The 17,190-nt window shown below is 40.4% G+C and overlaps 1 protein-coding gene across 15 annotated transcripts in view; it reads right to left on the reverse strand.

Annotated features, from left to right (window-relative positions):
* The window catches only part of AOPEP (aminopeptidase O (putative)), a 365,070-nt gene that overhangs the window by 282,075 nt on the left and 65,805 nt on the right, over positions 1-17,190 (reverse strand). For 13 of the 15 annotated variants that reach the window (XM_050945697.1, XM_050945698.1, XM_050945696.1 and 10 more), the window contains 3 exons: positions 14,384-14,550; positions 5,552-5,708; positions 845-1,093 (listed from right to left, as the gene is read on the reverse strand). In XM_050945697.1, the coding sequence (XP_050801654.1) occupies positions 845-1,093; positions 5,552-5,708; positions 14,384-14,550 (573 nt within the window). The remainder of the gene's footprint in view (positions 1-844; positions 1,094-5,551; positions 5,709-14,383; positions 14,551-17,190) is intronic. The other 2 variants (XM_050945708.1, XM_050945704.1) reach the window with 2 other exon arrangements.

The following is a 17,190-nucleotide window of genomic DNA, read 5'->3' on the forward strand; positions in this document are numbered from 1 at the left end:
CCCTTGTTTTGCTGAGAAATAATGGGGAAAACGTTACCAGAAGAAAAAACTAAAATAACAGAAGCATCAAAGGATAGAAATGAACTTTAATTTGGATAATGGGGAAAAACTCAGAGGCAAATGCTCAATGAGCTTATATTTCTCTTCCCATGCCTTATTAAAGAGGAAGATCATAACAAGAGATGCAAATAAACTGTCACCACATGAAGCAAAATTATATCTATAACATCAGTTCAGTGAGAATAGTGCAGCAAGCTAGTACTGATGGGAAGCTGGCATTGTTAGCTACTAGATAAAAGGAGTCCAGCTGCTGCTATTTACACTAACTCCACCAGTGCAAGCAAGAATAAATAAAGGCTTGCTATCAATAGCCTACAAAATATACAAGGAAGCTTTCAATTTTCAAACCATTAAAAACTGACCACACCGGAAGAGTATCCTTCAATGTCTAAAAGGGGAGCAGCTGGTTCATGACTTAGGGTGAGTACTTTGCCCATGCCATCTGAGGAACAGCACAGATGACAATGCAGATGTGGCCATGAAGGGTATGTCTACACAGCCCACAGAAGCGAACCCCCCTAACCTGGGCTGACAGACTTTAGAGCTTTAAAAATTGCTGTCTAGACAGTGCTTTGAAGTTGTGGCTTGGGCTGGAGCCTGGGCTGTGAAGGCTAGGGAACCTCAAAGCACTGACTGTTCCAAGAGCTGCACGGATATATCCCAACTTACCCTGTCTGATTGGTAGAGAGACCAAGGTGCAGTATACAAGAATGAAATGATGCAGCAAAATAAGAAAGTTATACACAGAAAAAACAAAATAATTATATTAGAGAAGTTTCTATACCTGGCCATTCCCAGACTAGAAAAGTTGGAAGGGACTATCAACACATCAAGCCTGGAAAAGGGGTGGGTTCCAAGTGTACCATGAGCAGCCGAGAGGCACCGAGGAATCAGCTCAAGAAGGATCTCTGCACAGCGATCCTTAAGGCACCATGGAGCAAAGATTCGATGAGGAATGACTAGCTGAGAACTGGCAGCAGGATTTTGGAAACGGCAAGGATACGCCACATGACCACAGCTCCCTTCGATCAACCTGAGAACACCACAAAATACAATGGTTTAATTTGACATTACAAATACGTGTAGTTAAATATGTGTGCAGGAGGTGAGGAACTTCTGCAAATATCAAGGAGATAAAGCTACAAATGGGTCTCATGCAAAGCTGGGTCCTTTGTATTCTCACACTGTTCATGTCAATGCATCAGTGAAAAAACGAAGGCTAAATTATTATTGATATGCTTGGGTAGAACTGATTTGTTCACTCCAATCTAAAATAAATGAAAGTGGTAACATCTTGTTTTACTGACAGGCAGACATCAAAAGAACATGCGTTCAAAATGCAGTCACTATTCAAGACAAAACTATATATATGTTTGTGTCTGTTTGCATTTTAGAAAAAATAAATACAGAAAAAACTAAATGGACAAGAAAAAAATGATACAGTTCAAACTAAAGGAAAGATTCAGAGAGTTCCTAAGTTAAATATTTGTGAAACACTTAAATATTTAACCAAGTTACAAAGACAGGATTTACTTTTGTCAAAGAAAACAGAGATATGATTTATATTAAAGTCAAAGTTAAATTTTTAAAAATAAAAATTCTTCAGGACAAACTGTAAAAAATTGTTCCTATTACACAAAATAGCAGATTTCAATTCAGTCATAGCACTGCAAACATTTGAAGGAATCATATCATGACCAAATCTACACCTGCATTACCTCTGAAGGGTGCTTTCCCTCAAAGGTGGGATTAAGGAGAAAAACGACACTTCCTAAACACCGAGTCAGATATTTTTAAGAGGAATTCATATAAAAGAGAAATCAACTTCATTTTTTTTTAACCTGATAATTCCTATTCTGAACAACACAAACCCTCTCTTTGGTTCCAAGTTGCAACTTTGGGGGCTGATTTATTGTAAGCACTAGAACCAGTAGTATTTGCAGGATCAGGCTCCAAACTAGTATTTTCTGTAGGCTATGATTACTTTTGCTGAATTGATGGCATGTAGCTAGCTGAGTTAATAATGAAATAACACCACCTTACCTTTACATAAGGCCTTTTACCTGAAAGAAATGGACCTTAAACTATTTCAAAAAGATTATCTACACAAAGAAACCTCACCCACCACTGAAATAGAGACATCTCTAGCGCAGAATGCAATACAGATTAATCAGTGCAAGCAAAGTTATATAACATTTTTCAAAGGGTGATACAGAATGACATTCTTTTAATTCTAAATCTACTTAAATATGGAGATAGACCTATCTCATAGAACTGGAAGGGACCCTGAAAGGTCGTTAAGCCTAGCTCCCTGCCTTCACTAGTAGGACCAAGTACTGATTTTGCCCCAGATCCCTGAGTGGCCCCTTCAAGGGGGAACTCACAACCCTGGCTTTAGCAGGCCAATGCTCAAACCACTGAGCTATCCCTCCCCCTTACTGAGCTACCCCTCCTCCTTATGTCTTTCTATCATTTGCAAAGCAAATAATACATACATACATACAACTCCTTCAAGTGCAGGTATCTGAACTGGAACTTACACTTGTATCCAGTTATTTTTGAGATACTCACTTTATGCCACCTACAAACAAAATACCTTAAAATAACATCACTTTATTATTTTTTCTATCAAACTTTATAAAGATTTTTGAAATGGTGGAGCAATAAGTGGAAAGAAAAGTTATGAACAGTTTTAGTTTTCACATCAAGCAGCAGCAAATTAATACCTCCAGAGGGGGCTAATGACTTGGATGAGAAGAAAGTAGATTATAAAGTTGCTTGTAAATAACAGGAATCATATTTATGCCTCTTTTCCCCTTTTTTATTGAGAACCAGTGAATCGACTAAATAGCCAGCTGATGTTCCATTACATATAGGGACAGCATTATCATTATTATTATTTGTGTCTGATAGCTCCCGCTATGTGCTAGGTGCTGTACAAACACAAAAAAGACAAGTGATACAGATGGTAGGGAAAAGGTATACAACACGCAAGTCAGGAGGTGGTTGTCTACATCCTTATAATATACGTTTTAATAATGTAACTGGATTTATTTTTAATAAGATATATAGACTACCCCAAATGCCCCATAACTAGCTAGTTAGTTTCTTGAGTCACAGTAAAAGGGGGGATTCTAGGAGGAAACCGAGTGCAAAAAGGGATAGTTACACTGTGAGCTAGTTCAGGGAGGACAGAGTGGCAAGAAGATAGCTGTGAGAGAAGCAGACAGCATATCAAGGGTGGTGGAGTGGGCGGGAGGCACTGGTGGAGCAGTGGAGACATAGGATAAACACATCTAATATTATTCTCAGCAATGTCAAATGTACCATGAAAGGAATGAGATACTGTTTGGAGGTACACAGAACATTCACAGAATCATAGAACTGGAAGGGCCCTCGAGGGGTCATCTAGTCCAGTCCCCTGCACTTGTGGAAGGACTAAGTATTGTCTAGACCAGGCGTAGGCAACCTATGGCAAATGTGCCAAAGGCGGCACATGAGCTGATTTTCAGTGGCATTCACACTGCCCGGGTCCTGGCCACAAGTCTGGAGGGATCTGCACTTTAATTTAATTTTAAATGAGGCTTCTTAAACATTTTAAAAATCTTATTTACTTTACATACAACAATAGTTTAGTTATATATTATAGACTTATAGAAAGAGACCTTCTAAAAACATTAAAATGTATTTCCGGCACGCGAAACTTTAAATTTGAGTGAATAAATGAAGACTCGGCACACCACTTCTGAAAGGTTGCCGACCCCTGATCTAGACCATTCTTGACAAGTGTTTTTCTAACCTGCTCTTAAAAATCTCCAACTTCCTTAGGCAATTTATTCCAGTGCTTAACCACCCTGACAGTGAAGAAGTTTTTACGAATGTCCAACTTAAATCTCCCTTGCTGCAATTTATGCCCATTGCTTCTTCTCCGATCCTCAGAGGTTAAGAAAAACAAATCTTCCTCCTCCTCCCTGTAACAAACTTTTACATACTTGAAAACTGTTATCATGTCCCCTCTCAGTCTTCTCTTTTTCAGACTAAACAAATCCAATTTTTTCAATCTTCCTTATAGGTCATGTTTTCTAGACCTATAATCAGTTTTGTCACTCTTCTCTGGACTCTCTCCAATTTGTCCACATCCTTCCTGAAAAGTGGCGCCCAGAACTGAACATTCTCAGAGAAGCTTACTTTTATAAAGAAGATAAAACATAGGCCCCAGAAGATTTTTCATTAGTGAAGAAATTTCTCTAGCACTCATATACAGTTTGCTTGTTTCTAAATTGCTGTGATTTAGCCTCCAACTGACAGAACAAACACTGAACTCCCATGGGGGAAGAGTTAAGAAAAAAATCAAACTACAAATGGAAAAAACTTGCTCTTGCACATTATTGCACACAAAACTCTTTACTGAGAAGAAAATCTTCATGGAGTCCTTAAAGTATCCAGAGTCCTCTGATCTATTCCTTCCCTCACCACTAACTATGTGACCTTGGGCACATAATAAATTCTCTGTGCCTCAGACTACTCATCTGTAAAATGGTGATAGTAATGTTTACCTATCACACTGGGCTGTCTTTAATGCTATGAAATCCCTGGATCAAAAAGGAAAAACAAACCAATAAAAAAATCATAATATCTAAAGGTACCTGAATAACTAAATGTTTTTCTTTGCCACGACGACTAATAACGTATTTATTGCCGCAAATCAGCAACAGTTATAGATCCTAAAGCATTATATGTTAAAACAGAATATACAATGTAATATAATTACAGAATATGCATTTCTGTAGAGGCAATATACAACATATCGTATTACAAATAGGTAAACATGCAATGATTCCTAAAACTTATCTAAATGCATAAAATTTCAAAGTTTCAAACTGTTTCTTTCATATCTCACTTTTGCAAAAAAAAAGAGAAAGGTTCCATCTCTAAAGTTTCACTAAGAAGTGATATTAGAATTAACAGAGCACTGATTCAGCAGGAATGCTTAACCGAAGAGCCCCTTACGAAATCACCATTTTATCCTCAATATGCAGAGTCTGATTAACTGTATTTAAGTTAATTCACAATCCACATGGAAACAGAAGTAATTGGAACCAAAACAGCTTAAGTGACCTACAAAGCAATCTAACAGGCAAGAAACTTTTTATTCTGTTCCTAATTGAATAAAAACAGAAAGGATTTAAGGATTTTGCAAAGCAGACGTTATAGATGAGAAGATAAAGTGCAGAGTTTAAAAATTCTGTTAACTAGGCTGAACACAGGTAGAAACTAATTGTCATGTTCCATTAGCCTAATTTTTTCTACACAAGCAACACACCCTTGCCAATCCTTTGCCCCTGGACTTACTTCCCTAAGATTTCTTTCTGCTCTGATTACATACGTTCTGCTGTGGTCCCTCTGCAAAGACAATTCACTTTCATGGTTCACAGAATAAATGGAATGTTCACTCAAATGTTTATTTTTTAGTAATATCCTAATCACCAACCTGAGATCGGCCCTTGAAAACAGAGAGGAAAACTCGTTAGTTGTCCGGATGTCAGCTATGTGGGATTCCTGTTTAACTTCTGTCCAACACCCAATAGCAATAGTAAAGGTGGATGCTGGCATGGGCATGGTCACATAATAGTACCAACTTAAAAGACCTATGAGTAAAAAAAGCACCATACAGCAAATTACCTTCTAGGTTAGAGAACAATTTCCCAGAATCAGCACTTTGAATTTCAATGCACTTGAGCTTTTGAGCCAAACCTCTCCTCCCACCTCCGCACGGTTTTTGGTTTTTTTTTGTTCAAGAAGGAAATAACTTGTTTTTATTCAGGTCACATTGTTTACTATATGATAGTGATATCTTACTTACCTTGGAGATTGAAAGAGACATTAGCAAATAGTTTAGACCTAAAAACTTACATTCACACTGCTATCCTCAGATTCTAGGCATCTACAAAAAATTAAATCCAGCATTGTAACATTATGACTGCAAACCTCATGAAAACATTCTACATCAATGGCCCAAAACACTGAATCTTACCATCATGGGTGGAGTCAAACAGGATCCTTAAGTCCTCTAAGAAAGGACATTTTTTAACTTAAAAAAAAATCGATTGCAGTCCTTTAACAATAGCCTTAATAATGCTGTTTTTGTCTTAACAGTATGGTTTGTTTATTTCAAATTGCAAACTCTTTAGGGGAAGGACCATGTTTCAGTATGTTCTGCACAGCACTGAACAGACTGTTGAAGTCTAATAAAGATACAGTAACACTTATGATCTCTGCCTGGCAATCTGAAATGGCACAATGCATCAGCATGTCAATGAGAAGTCAAGAATCAGATTCAGTTTTGGTATGAGTGCTGAATTTGGCCCTATGGGACAATCTGGGAGCTGAGGGGATAGAAAAGGTAAGTGAGTCTATCAGAGAAAGATCTGCTTAGTATAGGGGGACAATTAAGCAGAGTCCATTTAGAGAAGTGGGAGAAAGTTGTTTTGAGGAGCCAGGAAGTTTTTATTGATCAAACCTACATACAGGGTCTTTTTTTTATTACTTTTGCCCAGCTATTTTTCTGTTGCTGTTAAAGGCACCTTAGGCACACATGCAAGAACTCACCTACATTTACAAATACAGTTACCACAGCTGCATACACAAATTGGGCGATTGCATATGCAGCAGTCTAATTAGATACTTGTATGTGTATCTGTTTTGTGAGTACAGCAGTCATGGTAATTTTGAATGCAAACATAGGCATGCAACTGCATGCCGACCTCAAGCCTTTTTTTTTTTTTAGGTAGTCTTTGGATTCAGGGGTAGCGCTAGCTTTTTTGCTGCCTCAAGCACGGCAGGCAGGCCGCCTTCAGTGGCTTGCCTGCGAGAGGTCTGCCAGTCCTGCGGCTTCGGTATAGCCTCCCGCAGGCTGCCACAGAAGGCTACTTGATTGCCGCCCTCACAGAGACCAGCAGGGCGTCCCCCGCGGCTTGCCACCCCAGGCACGCGTTTGGAGCGCTGGTGCCTGGAGCTGCCACTGTTTGGGTTACAACCATGGAACCCTACCATTTTTTTAAAGAAAAGTAAAAAACCCTAACTAAGGGGAAATAATCTGCCATTGCCTGGTCCTAATAGCCAGGTACTAGCAAATACAAGAGGCAATTCTCCTCCTCAAGGCATAGAGACTCCAGTCAGTAGAAGCAGAAGCACTAGCAGCCAAATCGGGTGTGGGTGGGGGGAAGAAATGGGCAATGAGAAGTGGGGAGTAGAGACAGCCAGGGCCACCCCTCTCCACAGCACCCTCCTGGACCCAGAACTGTGTATGGAAACCCAAACACACACACGCTGAGAGCACTAGAAGGGGTGCCCTCTCCCTTGTGGCCTGGGGAAGTGGGAGAGGGTAATTGCAGAGACTCCATTTATAAGAACAGAAGCAGCCAAAGCAAGGACCACTGAATTTTCAGAGAATTTTCTACTTTTGTCTCGACTTTCTCTGGCCTATGCTGACTGGCTGTTTGTTCTAGCCCTCCCGCTCCCTCAGTTTCTTCACCTCAGCTTCACTCCACACCTACCCCTCTTAGCCTCTTCTCCCCAACCTCTCCTTTTCTTTCCATCCCCTTCTAAGTAAACCCACCCTAAATAAATAAACAAACAATGTGGAACTAATGTGACATTTGCCACCATCACATTTTCATTCTGTTTGTGCATCTTACCCCTTCCTTCACCCTGTGTCTGTCTTGTCTATTTAGATTGTAAGCACTTCAGGACAGGAACCGTTTACTACTCTGTGTCTGCACAGTGCCTAGCACAATGGGGTCCCATTCTCGCTTGGCCCAGAGACACTGTTGTAATAAATATGAATAATAGTATGTCTGTACAGAGGAGGTGAGGGATGATATAGTGTGCTATAGTGTATCTCTGGGCCTTGCATGGTGCTGTAAGACCACCTCTGGGCTTCGTGTCATAAGGCAGGTGAACACTTCCCTGCACGACCACTGGGAAGTTTGCCCCCACCTGCTTGTGCAGTAGAACACCACCAGTCCCACTGAAAATGGAGCCTCCACAGAGGAAAATACATGATTTGATCCTTAATGTGTGTACACTCAAAATGCCATATTGGTGGTCCCCACCACAGAAAAAGCCATGAACCACTTTTGTTGGCTCTGAATCACAGGTTAAACATATAACATTCACAGAGCTTTGCTGACCTCACAGATAACATGTGAACAGAGACTGCCATGCTCACTACAACATAACTAGAAACAAAGAGGAAATACATTATTATTGCCAAAGGAAAAATGTTTTGAAATCCTAGACTGTGGAAGCTGAAAACCAGTCATGGCAGGCACCAGCCCATGTATAGGAAGAGGCCATCCAGGGAAGTACCATTTATTTAATTATTTCAAAAGGCTGATGTTGAGAGCTCCAGTAATGTAAACTATACCAAAGGCCAAGCCTGCCCACAATGAAACCAATGGGAACTTTTGTCATGGACTTCAACGGGAACAAGAGCAGACCCAGAGGCAGCATAACAATACTTCATTGTGAGTAGCATCTGTCACATAAACAATATTCCAAAACGTTCACATAAAGAGTGCAACTTCCGGGTCAAACAACAGCAAAGGAAGAAAGAAATTACGAAGGACAGGAATGGTAGAAAGTGATGTGTTTTCAGCTGAGTTTTGAAACAAGACTTCGAGTCAATGAGGCGGGGAGACAGAAAACTGTTCCAGATGGCAGGAGGCGAAGGCTCTTTCTCCTATAAAGGAGAAGACTCTCACAACAGTGAGATTTCCTAACAGGAAAGGGAGAAGGCCAGTGCTAGACAAAACAGAGGGAGGGAGAGGAGCATAGTGAGAAACAAATTCAGTGAGGTGGACTGGAGTAAGCAAGACTGTGAAGTGTTTTTAAAAGAAGACGGCAATTTAAACAGAATACTGAAATGAAAGGGGAGAGAGCTTAGCAATCTAATGTGGTGGTGATATGTTTATGTTGCTTCTTACGTGAGAGGAGATGGGTAGCAGTATTCTGCATATGCTGGAGTCTCAAAAGCTTTAACTTTTGTAGTTTTATTCTCCCACTCTTCACATCAAGAGGGGATTGCAGAGTGGGTCACACAATCTGAGGGCCAACAAACTTCACAGAGCCAGAAGATTATCAGCAAGTCCTGAAAGAGGGCAGGGGCCTTTAAAACAATCACCAAAATGGGACTGAAAGGCAGAAATAAACTTGTTTCTCTCTTCACATGAGCTTTCAAATACCTATAGATTCGTATTTACAAAATTCAACACCGTATTCTCCCTTATCCCACATGCCCTTTCTTTGTGCAGGTTTTATAGAGACCATGCAAGCACTGGACATCCCCATCACTACACCCTGAGGCTCCTATCGTGCTTATAGATGTTGCTGAACCCCAGTCCACTGCTCACAAGGCTGTCACGGGTCTCATGTCCTTGCAACCCAGAATACACTGAATTGACAAGAAGTCTCAGAGCACACTGTGAGGTGAATAAGGTTTCACCACTGTGGTTCCTGAAGTTTCCTGATGACTGAACTGGCCTTTATGCAGGTAGTGCTTCCTTTCAGTAACCAACATGAGCAGCTGTTACTGGTAGGAGAGATCATTTGTTTCTCATGTTTTCTCTGTCTCCTCCACCCACCCACATTTTCCCATTTTCTTCCTCTTTTTGAATGTCTTGCACCTGTAATGTTTTTTCTTTTTGTCCCTCCCAATTCCTCTGTCTCCCCTCTTTTCCCTTCACTTGCTTTCTTCTTCTCCCTTATCTTTCCTCGTCTCCCTTATCCTGAGTGTTTCCCCTTCTCCTGATTCCTTTTGTTGCTCTCCACTCTCTAACTCCAGTGCCTTCATGTGACTCTCTTGGAAACAACACCACCTATAGGGAAAGGGAAGGCAATGCATATGAACTCAGAATAGGGCTCTTCCTTATAGTGCACTGAAACATTTCTGTGCTATGTGAGGGCTCATTGGCAGGACAAGGGAAATAGCTGGCATTTCCTGCAGAAAATGGAGGAACAGCACCTATTAAATAAAACTGGATATTTTCTAATTCACATGTTATCTATTTAGGACTCAGTTAAAAATGGCTGGAAAAGTGCAATCTATTTGTAAGTGTGGGAAAATAAAATTTTTAAAAAAATTATTTTTTGTGTTTCAAACAACAACAAGATAATGACTTCAAGTTTCTTCATGCATATTAATTGTCTTTGAAATGGTTATAAAAACAATTCTGAGTACCAATGCGTACATTATAACTAAAATAAACACAAGTGTCAGTATATCTTATCGTCTGACCTAATAAACAGTTATATTTTCTTATATTTATATAGTACCTTTCACCTCAAATAATTCTTTAGTGTTTTAAATACAAACTGAGATACATATTACACACACACACACACACACACACACACACACACACACACACACACACACACACACACACACACACACACACACACACAGAGGATTATTTCATCCACCACTGAAATTCAGCCACCTCTGATGGGAAACACTATTATGTTTAGTAATGCATAAAACCATTACACAACACTTTCAGAAAGAAAATGAAAAATAGCATAGATGCAAAGCTACAGCAAAACAAAATGTAATTACCCAAACTATTTGTCTGGGAAATTAGGATTAAGAGCCTTGCCCATCAGAAAAGTTCTAAGACATCTTTAGTGACTTCTAGTGGTCAGCACCTTGATTTCACATCTCTTTTGGAAGACAGTGCAGCAGAGAGCCCCCACGCACCAGAGTGCTGGAGTATTAGGTCAATACTCAGATACACTGATGAATCAGGAACAGCACTGGCTGCAGCACTTGTATCAGATACATGTTGGAGATCTCCAACTCAAATACTGAACTGACCTAACCCCGCTTAGCTTGTGAAATTTGACTTGAATGCAGAACAAGCTGCTATGGTTGCAGGCTATGAAGGGGAAAGTAGGTGTTTCTCCATGGTCATATTTGTTCTCAGTAGTAACACTAATGTTGAATTACATTCTTTCTGTATGGATTTAAGTGAATGAAAGGGGAGTGTGAAAATCTTACTACTATAAAGGAAAAAAATACTGAGCAATGTATAGAACCCTGGATCATAGCAGCGCTAATGTGCCCAAGATACAGATTCTCAAAAATAAATCAAAATGGATCTAAAGCTGTTTTTTGGATTAAATAAGTTTGTGTACTACATGCATGTGGGATGGAAGAAACCAGCGTTGGCAGCTAAGTGTTGAATAACAAATCCACCCACCATCCAAGGCTACATGACTTGGAGACTTACTATCTCTAGCACCCCTGAAAAAAACCTAGAAATCAGGCAGCTTACAGAATGCTTTGAATGTATTTGGAATTTATCTATCAACTTTCTGAAAAAGTTTTCCCATTCCAAACATTCCATAAAGTATGTACACCTCTACCCCGATATAACGTGGTCCTTGGGAGCCAAAAAAATCTCACTGCCTTATAGGTGAGACTGTGTTATATCGGGTTTAGGCCAGTACGGTGTACCGCCATGCCGGACTGGACTGGCTTCCCCGGTGGTGATTTACAGGGCCCGGGGCTCCAGCTGCTGCGGGGAGCCCCGGGCCCTTTAAATCACTGCCGGAGCTCTGGCAGCAGGGCTGAGGCGGGGATTTAAAGGGCCTAGGCCTCCCTGCAGCAGCCAGAGCCCTTTAAATCACCGCTGGAGCTCTGGCAGTGGGGCTCGGTCAGTGATTTAAAGGTCCCGGGGCTCCACACGAATTCGGATATAACCTGGTAAAGCAGCGGCGCTCGGGTGGTGCTTTAAAGGGCCTGGGGCTTCCTGCTGCTTTACTATGTTATATCCAAATTCGTGTTACATCGGGTCACGCTCTATCGGGGTAGAGGTGTATTACCATTTTCAAAAACACTTTCACACCTTATTCAAATACCTCAATATGTATGTGTACCTGAATGGGATAGCTCAGTGATTTGAGCATTGGATCTGGGGCAAAATCAGTACTTGGCCCTGCTAGTGAAGGCAGGGGGCTGGACTTGATGGCCTTTCAGGGTCCCTTCCAGTTCTATGAGATAGGCATATCTCCATATATTTAAAAAAAAATTAAAAACAGAATGCCAGTTGAAATTTATTAAATATTTCTGGATGTTTTTCTACATTTTCAAATACATTGATTTCAATTAAACACAGAATACAAAGTGTACACAGCTCACTTTATATTATTATTTCTGTTACAAAGATTTGCACTGTAAAAATGATAAATAAAAGAAATAGTATTTTTTAATTCACCTCACACACTTGTACTTTAGTGCAATCTCTTTATCGTGAAAGGGTAACTTACAAATGTAATTTTTTGTTACATAACTGCACTCAAAAACAAAACAATGCAAAAATTTAGAGCCTACAAGTCCACTCAGTCCTACTTCTTGTTCAGCCAATCACTAAGACAAACAAGTTTGTTTACATTTACAACAGATACTGCTGCCTACTTCTTACATACAACGTCACCTGAAAGTGAGAAAGGCATTCGCATGGGACTTCTGTAGTTGGCACTGAAAGGTATTTATGTGACAGATATGCTAACCATTTGTATGCCCCTTCAAACTTCAGACACCATTCCAGATGACATGCTTCCATGCTGATGATGCTCATTAAAAAAATGTGTTAATTAAATTTGTGACAGAACTCTTTGGGGGAGAATTGTATGTTTCCAGTTCTGTTTTACTTGCCATATTTTTCATGTTATAGCAGGCTCGGATGACGATACGGTGCATGTTTGTTTTAAGAAGACTTTCACAGTTGAATTGACAAAATGCAAAGAAGGTACCAAATGTGAGATTTCTAAAAATAGCTACAGCACTTGACCCAAGGTTTAAGAATCTGAAGTGCTGTCCAAAATCTGAGCGGGACAAGGCGTGGAGCATGCAACACTACAGAAACGAAAACTACAGAATACGAACAACCGAAAAAGAAAATCAACCTTCTGTTTGTGGCATCTGACACAGATGATGAAAAAGAACAGAAGCAGAATCCACCATCAGCATGGACATATGTTCTCTGGAATGGTGGTTGAAGCATGAAGGGACATATGAATCTTCAGCGCATCTGGCATGTAAATATCTTGCGATGCCGGCTACAACATGCCATGCAATCTCCTGTTCTCAATTTCAGATGACATTGTAAACAAGAGGCGGGCAGCATTATCTCCTGCAAATTGTAACCAAACTTGTTTGTCTGGTGAAGTAGATTGATCGTCTGAAGTAGAACTGAGTGGACTTGTAGGTTCTACAGTTTTACATTTTTATTTTTGAATGCAGTTATTTTTTTGTACATAATTCTACATTTGTAAGTTCAACTTTCATGACAAAGAGATTGCACTATGGTACTTGTATTAGGTGAATTGAAAAATACTATTTCTTTTGTTTTTTACAGTGCAAATATTTTAATAAAAAATAAATATAAAGTAGTACTCTGTTGTAACTGAAATCAATAAATTTAGAAATGTAGAAAAATCCAAAAATATTTAAATAAATGGTATTCTATTATTAACAGCGCAATTAATTGTGATTACTTTTTTTTAATCGCACAATTAATCGTGATTAATTTGAAAATGCTGACCATTGGCGTCTCCAAAGAGAGCTCAGAACTAACCCTGGGAAATGAGCTTGGTGCAGTTATGCTTGGCACCACCTTACATTTGCTTTTCCCTTCATACTGTGCACGGAGGCGGTGATGAAGAAGTGCAGCAAAAAACGAAGGGAAGACAGCACTCAGAACATACTCTTGCACGACTCTAAGCAGGCAGGCAGTAGTGAGCACTGGGAGCCACTGCACTGGTCCCAGATGAAGTGGAAATAAAGATCTTTCATGGACAGTTGGCATCAAACTGAGATCATCAACTCATTTCACATTGTTCAACAAGCAGCTATGATATGGGTAACAATCCTCAGTCACTACCAGCCTTCCTAAATTGAACTGGCATCCTCGAACCAAAAGTCTATATCCTGTTATCAATGCCTTCAGCAGTCTGTGGGCTGATCTGCCAAATATTTAGCTGTAGATTGACTGAAACTAAGCCAGTTAGTGAGCTGTGTGAAGTTTATACCTGAAAAAAACAGATGCCAATATATTCCAGTGGATGAGGTACCAGATCAGAAGTTAGAACACCTAAGTACTCACACCAGCTGCATGGCAGGTCACTTGGCCTCCCTGTACCTTAATTTCCCTCTCTGTAAAATAGAGATAATAATGTGCACTCATCTTTGTAAACTACTTTCTGGCACTTTGCTAGCATCGTTTTGTACAACATATGATTAAGAATATATATACTGCACCTTCTTGAAGTTGTACTGGTTCTGCTGAATTTTCACCACTCATTAAGACAACAAAGCAAGAAGCTGTTCGGACTGTGGTTTGCCATGTTGACATGGCAACTGGTGGCTCCTGACATGGAAGAAGGGCCCTGTTGTTTATTGGAGACCCCATCGTATAAACACATGGCCTACAGGGAGGGGGGAGAAAGATAAAAACAAGAGTGACATCATTGTTACTCTAAAACATGAAATAGTAAGGCTGAGTAGAACTTGCCATTATAAAAAGAAATTCAAACTTACTTACTGGTTACAACATCTCATTATGGGTTTCAACCAGGGCTTTGGAGCTGTGCTCTGGCTCCACTCCAGCTCCAGGCAAAAACCTGCAGCTCTACTGCTCCGGAGCTGCTCCGCGCTCCAGCTCCGGGCTCTGCTCCAAAGCACTGGTTTCAACCTACCATTATATGAACAAACCAAGATATCAAACCTTGAAGTTTTGCTGTTATCCATCCTAACAGATTAATTTATAAGTAAGAGACAGCAGAGAAAAAAATGGCATAGATATTCCCATCCTTTCTGCTCCCTTGTTCATGCCATGACCTTTGGACCTCAGGCAATAATTTTCCAGCCACTGGGAATTGTGAACCCAAGGGACCAATATGGGTATTTTAGAATGAATACACTGTTGCCAACTCTCGCTATATCATCATGAGTCTCACAATCCCTGGTGTTTTTCTTTAAGCACCAACTACTAGAATCAAGTAACTATGTGACAATCTCAGTTTTCAACTTCCAAAAAAAAAAAACCAAGTACATTTACAAACCTCATAATTGCAGAGAAAAGCTTGAAAATGTGATCAAAGTGTGCCCTAAACTAAAGTGTTCTAGAAATAAAAGAACCCATGTTTTTAAATCTCATGATTTTTAAGCAAATCTCATAGCTTTGGAGGCTTAACACAAAATTTTTGAATGCTTGAGACTTGCAATATTGGAGTCAGCTATTTATGTCATAATTTGAAAAGTGACCAAATCCTGTAGGAAGGTGGTTGTTAGTTTGCAAGGAAGCAGCATCTTTTGCAGTGGCCACTGTAGTACCTCAATATACTGAATTTCATTAATTGAATTCCTTCCCAAAAGCCAAGCCCTTACTGCACAGAGGGAGTGAACAAAAGCTGTCAGCTGTGCGGTGGTATAGATGAAAGATTTTCTGAGGCTACCACTAGTCTTTTTGTCAAATGTGTCGTGTTTCTTTTTGAAGGACATAAGGCCTACTAGATCCTGAGTTACTAAGGGATCTAACCTTAGGGAACAAACCCCAAAGTGAATTATTCAGGAAACTTTTACAGCCTACTGGCCTTTTACTCTCATTTTCTTCTAACGTTTGGGGCAGCAGCAGGCCCACTCTTTGTCCTGCATTTCTAGGGGGCACAGTCACTAGCCCTAATCCCCTAATCCACAATCACTCTCCAGAAACATCAGGAGCACATGAGGGCGAAAGGCAAGTAGGCTTTACAAACTTCCTCATAAATTCACATCACTCTGGTGTGAATCACTGAAGGTTACATCCCTTGGTAACCAGGCATGCATTAGAAAACAATGGGTCTCTGCCACAGAAAAAGGAACAGTGCACAACAATGGGAGCAAAAATGTTTTAGATGAGAAAGAGAGGTGCGGGGGGAAAGTAGGCAGGTCACTTACTCCCTAGAAGATACCCTTTGCACCCCAAAAATCTAGGAAGGAAACAGAAGACTAACTATAGCAGGGGGTTGGCAACCTTTCAGAAGTGGTGTGCCGAGTCTTCATTTATTTCATGCTAATTTAAGGTTTCGCATGCCAGTAATACGTTAACATTTTTAGAAGGTCTCTTTCTATAATATATAACTAAACTATTGTTGTATGTAAAGTAAATAAGGTTTTTAAAATGTTTATGAAGCTTAATTTACAATTAAATTAAAATGCAGAGTCCCCCGGACTGGTGGCCAGGACCCAAGCAGTGTGAGTGCCACTGAAAATCAGCTCGAGTGCCGCCTTCGGCACGTGTGCCATAGGTTGCCTACCCCTGAACTATAGCATCTGTGGACAAAGGGGAAAGAGAAGGAGTAAAGGATGGTTCCAGGTACATGGAAACCACACAAAAACCACAGGATTGCAGGAGGAGAGCCCAGGTACTCCAGGAACGAATTGCTATGAGAAAGGTGATGCTGATATTCAGATTTTTAGCCAGAGCCTTGGCCCTGCTAAGACTGTTTTGCTCTCCTCCAATGGTCTAAACCAGCCTCAAACCTGGCCTAAGAGGCCCTTGGAGGATTTCCCAGCATGAGGAACTCCTTGAGTGGTATAGCACCACTGTAGTGGCTTCCCTGCAAACCCACACTCTCACCCTCTGATAAAAAAGGTCAGAGGGTGTCTACCTGCTGGCAAATCCCAGCTGTCAAAACAGCTGCTTAGACCCACAGGTAGTCAGCATAACATATGTGTTCCTATATGCTGGTGAACCCCAGCTGCTGAAAAACCCCTTGGGCCCACAGGCACTTGGCATAACATACAGCAGTTGAAAGCTACTATCCTTTACACTGGGGTACCAGACTGGTAGCCAGCAGCTTAAAGTCTGGGATCTTACCCCCACTTTTGTGCCACGTCCACACATACACATAGGCTGTACTGAGAACACAAAGCCCAGACCCCAGGATCTGGCCCTTTACTCATATTCCAAATGTCACACAGATATTAGGACATCTGAATTCCAGTATCATCTGAATATCAGCCTATTCTCTACTTATTAATATATGGAGCTCTGTAATTTGGTACATATACATAATTATTATTAT

This window comes from Gopherus flavomarginatus, chromosome 3, assembly GCF_025201925.1.
Source record: "Gopherus flavomarginatus isolate rGopFla2 chromosome 3, rGopFla2.mat.asm, whole genome shotgun sequence".
Taxonomy (NCBI): Eukaryota; Metazoa; Chordata; order Testudines; family Testudinidae; genus Gopherus; species Gopherus flavomarginatus.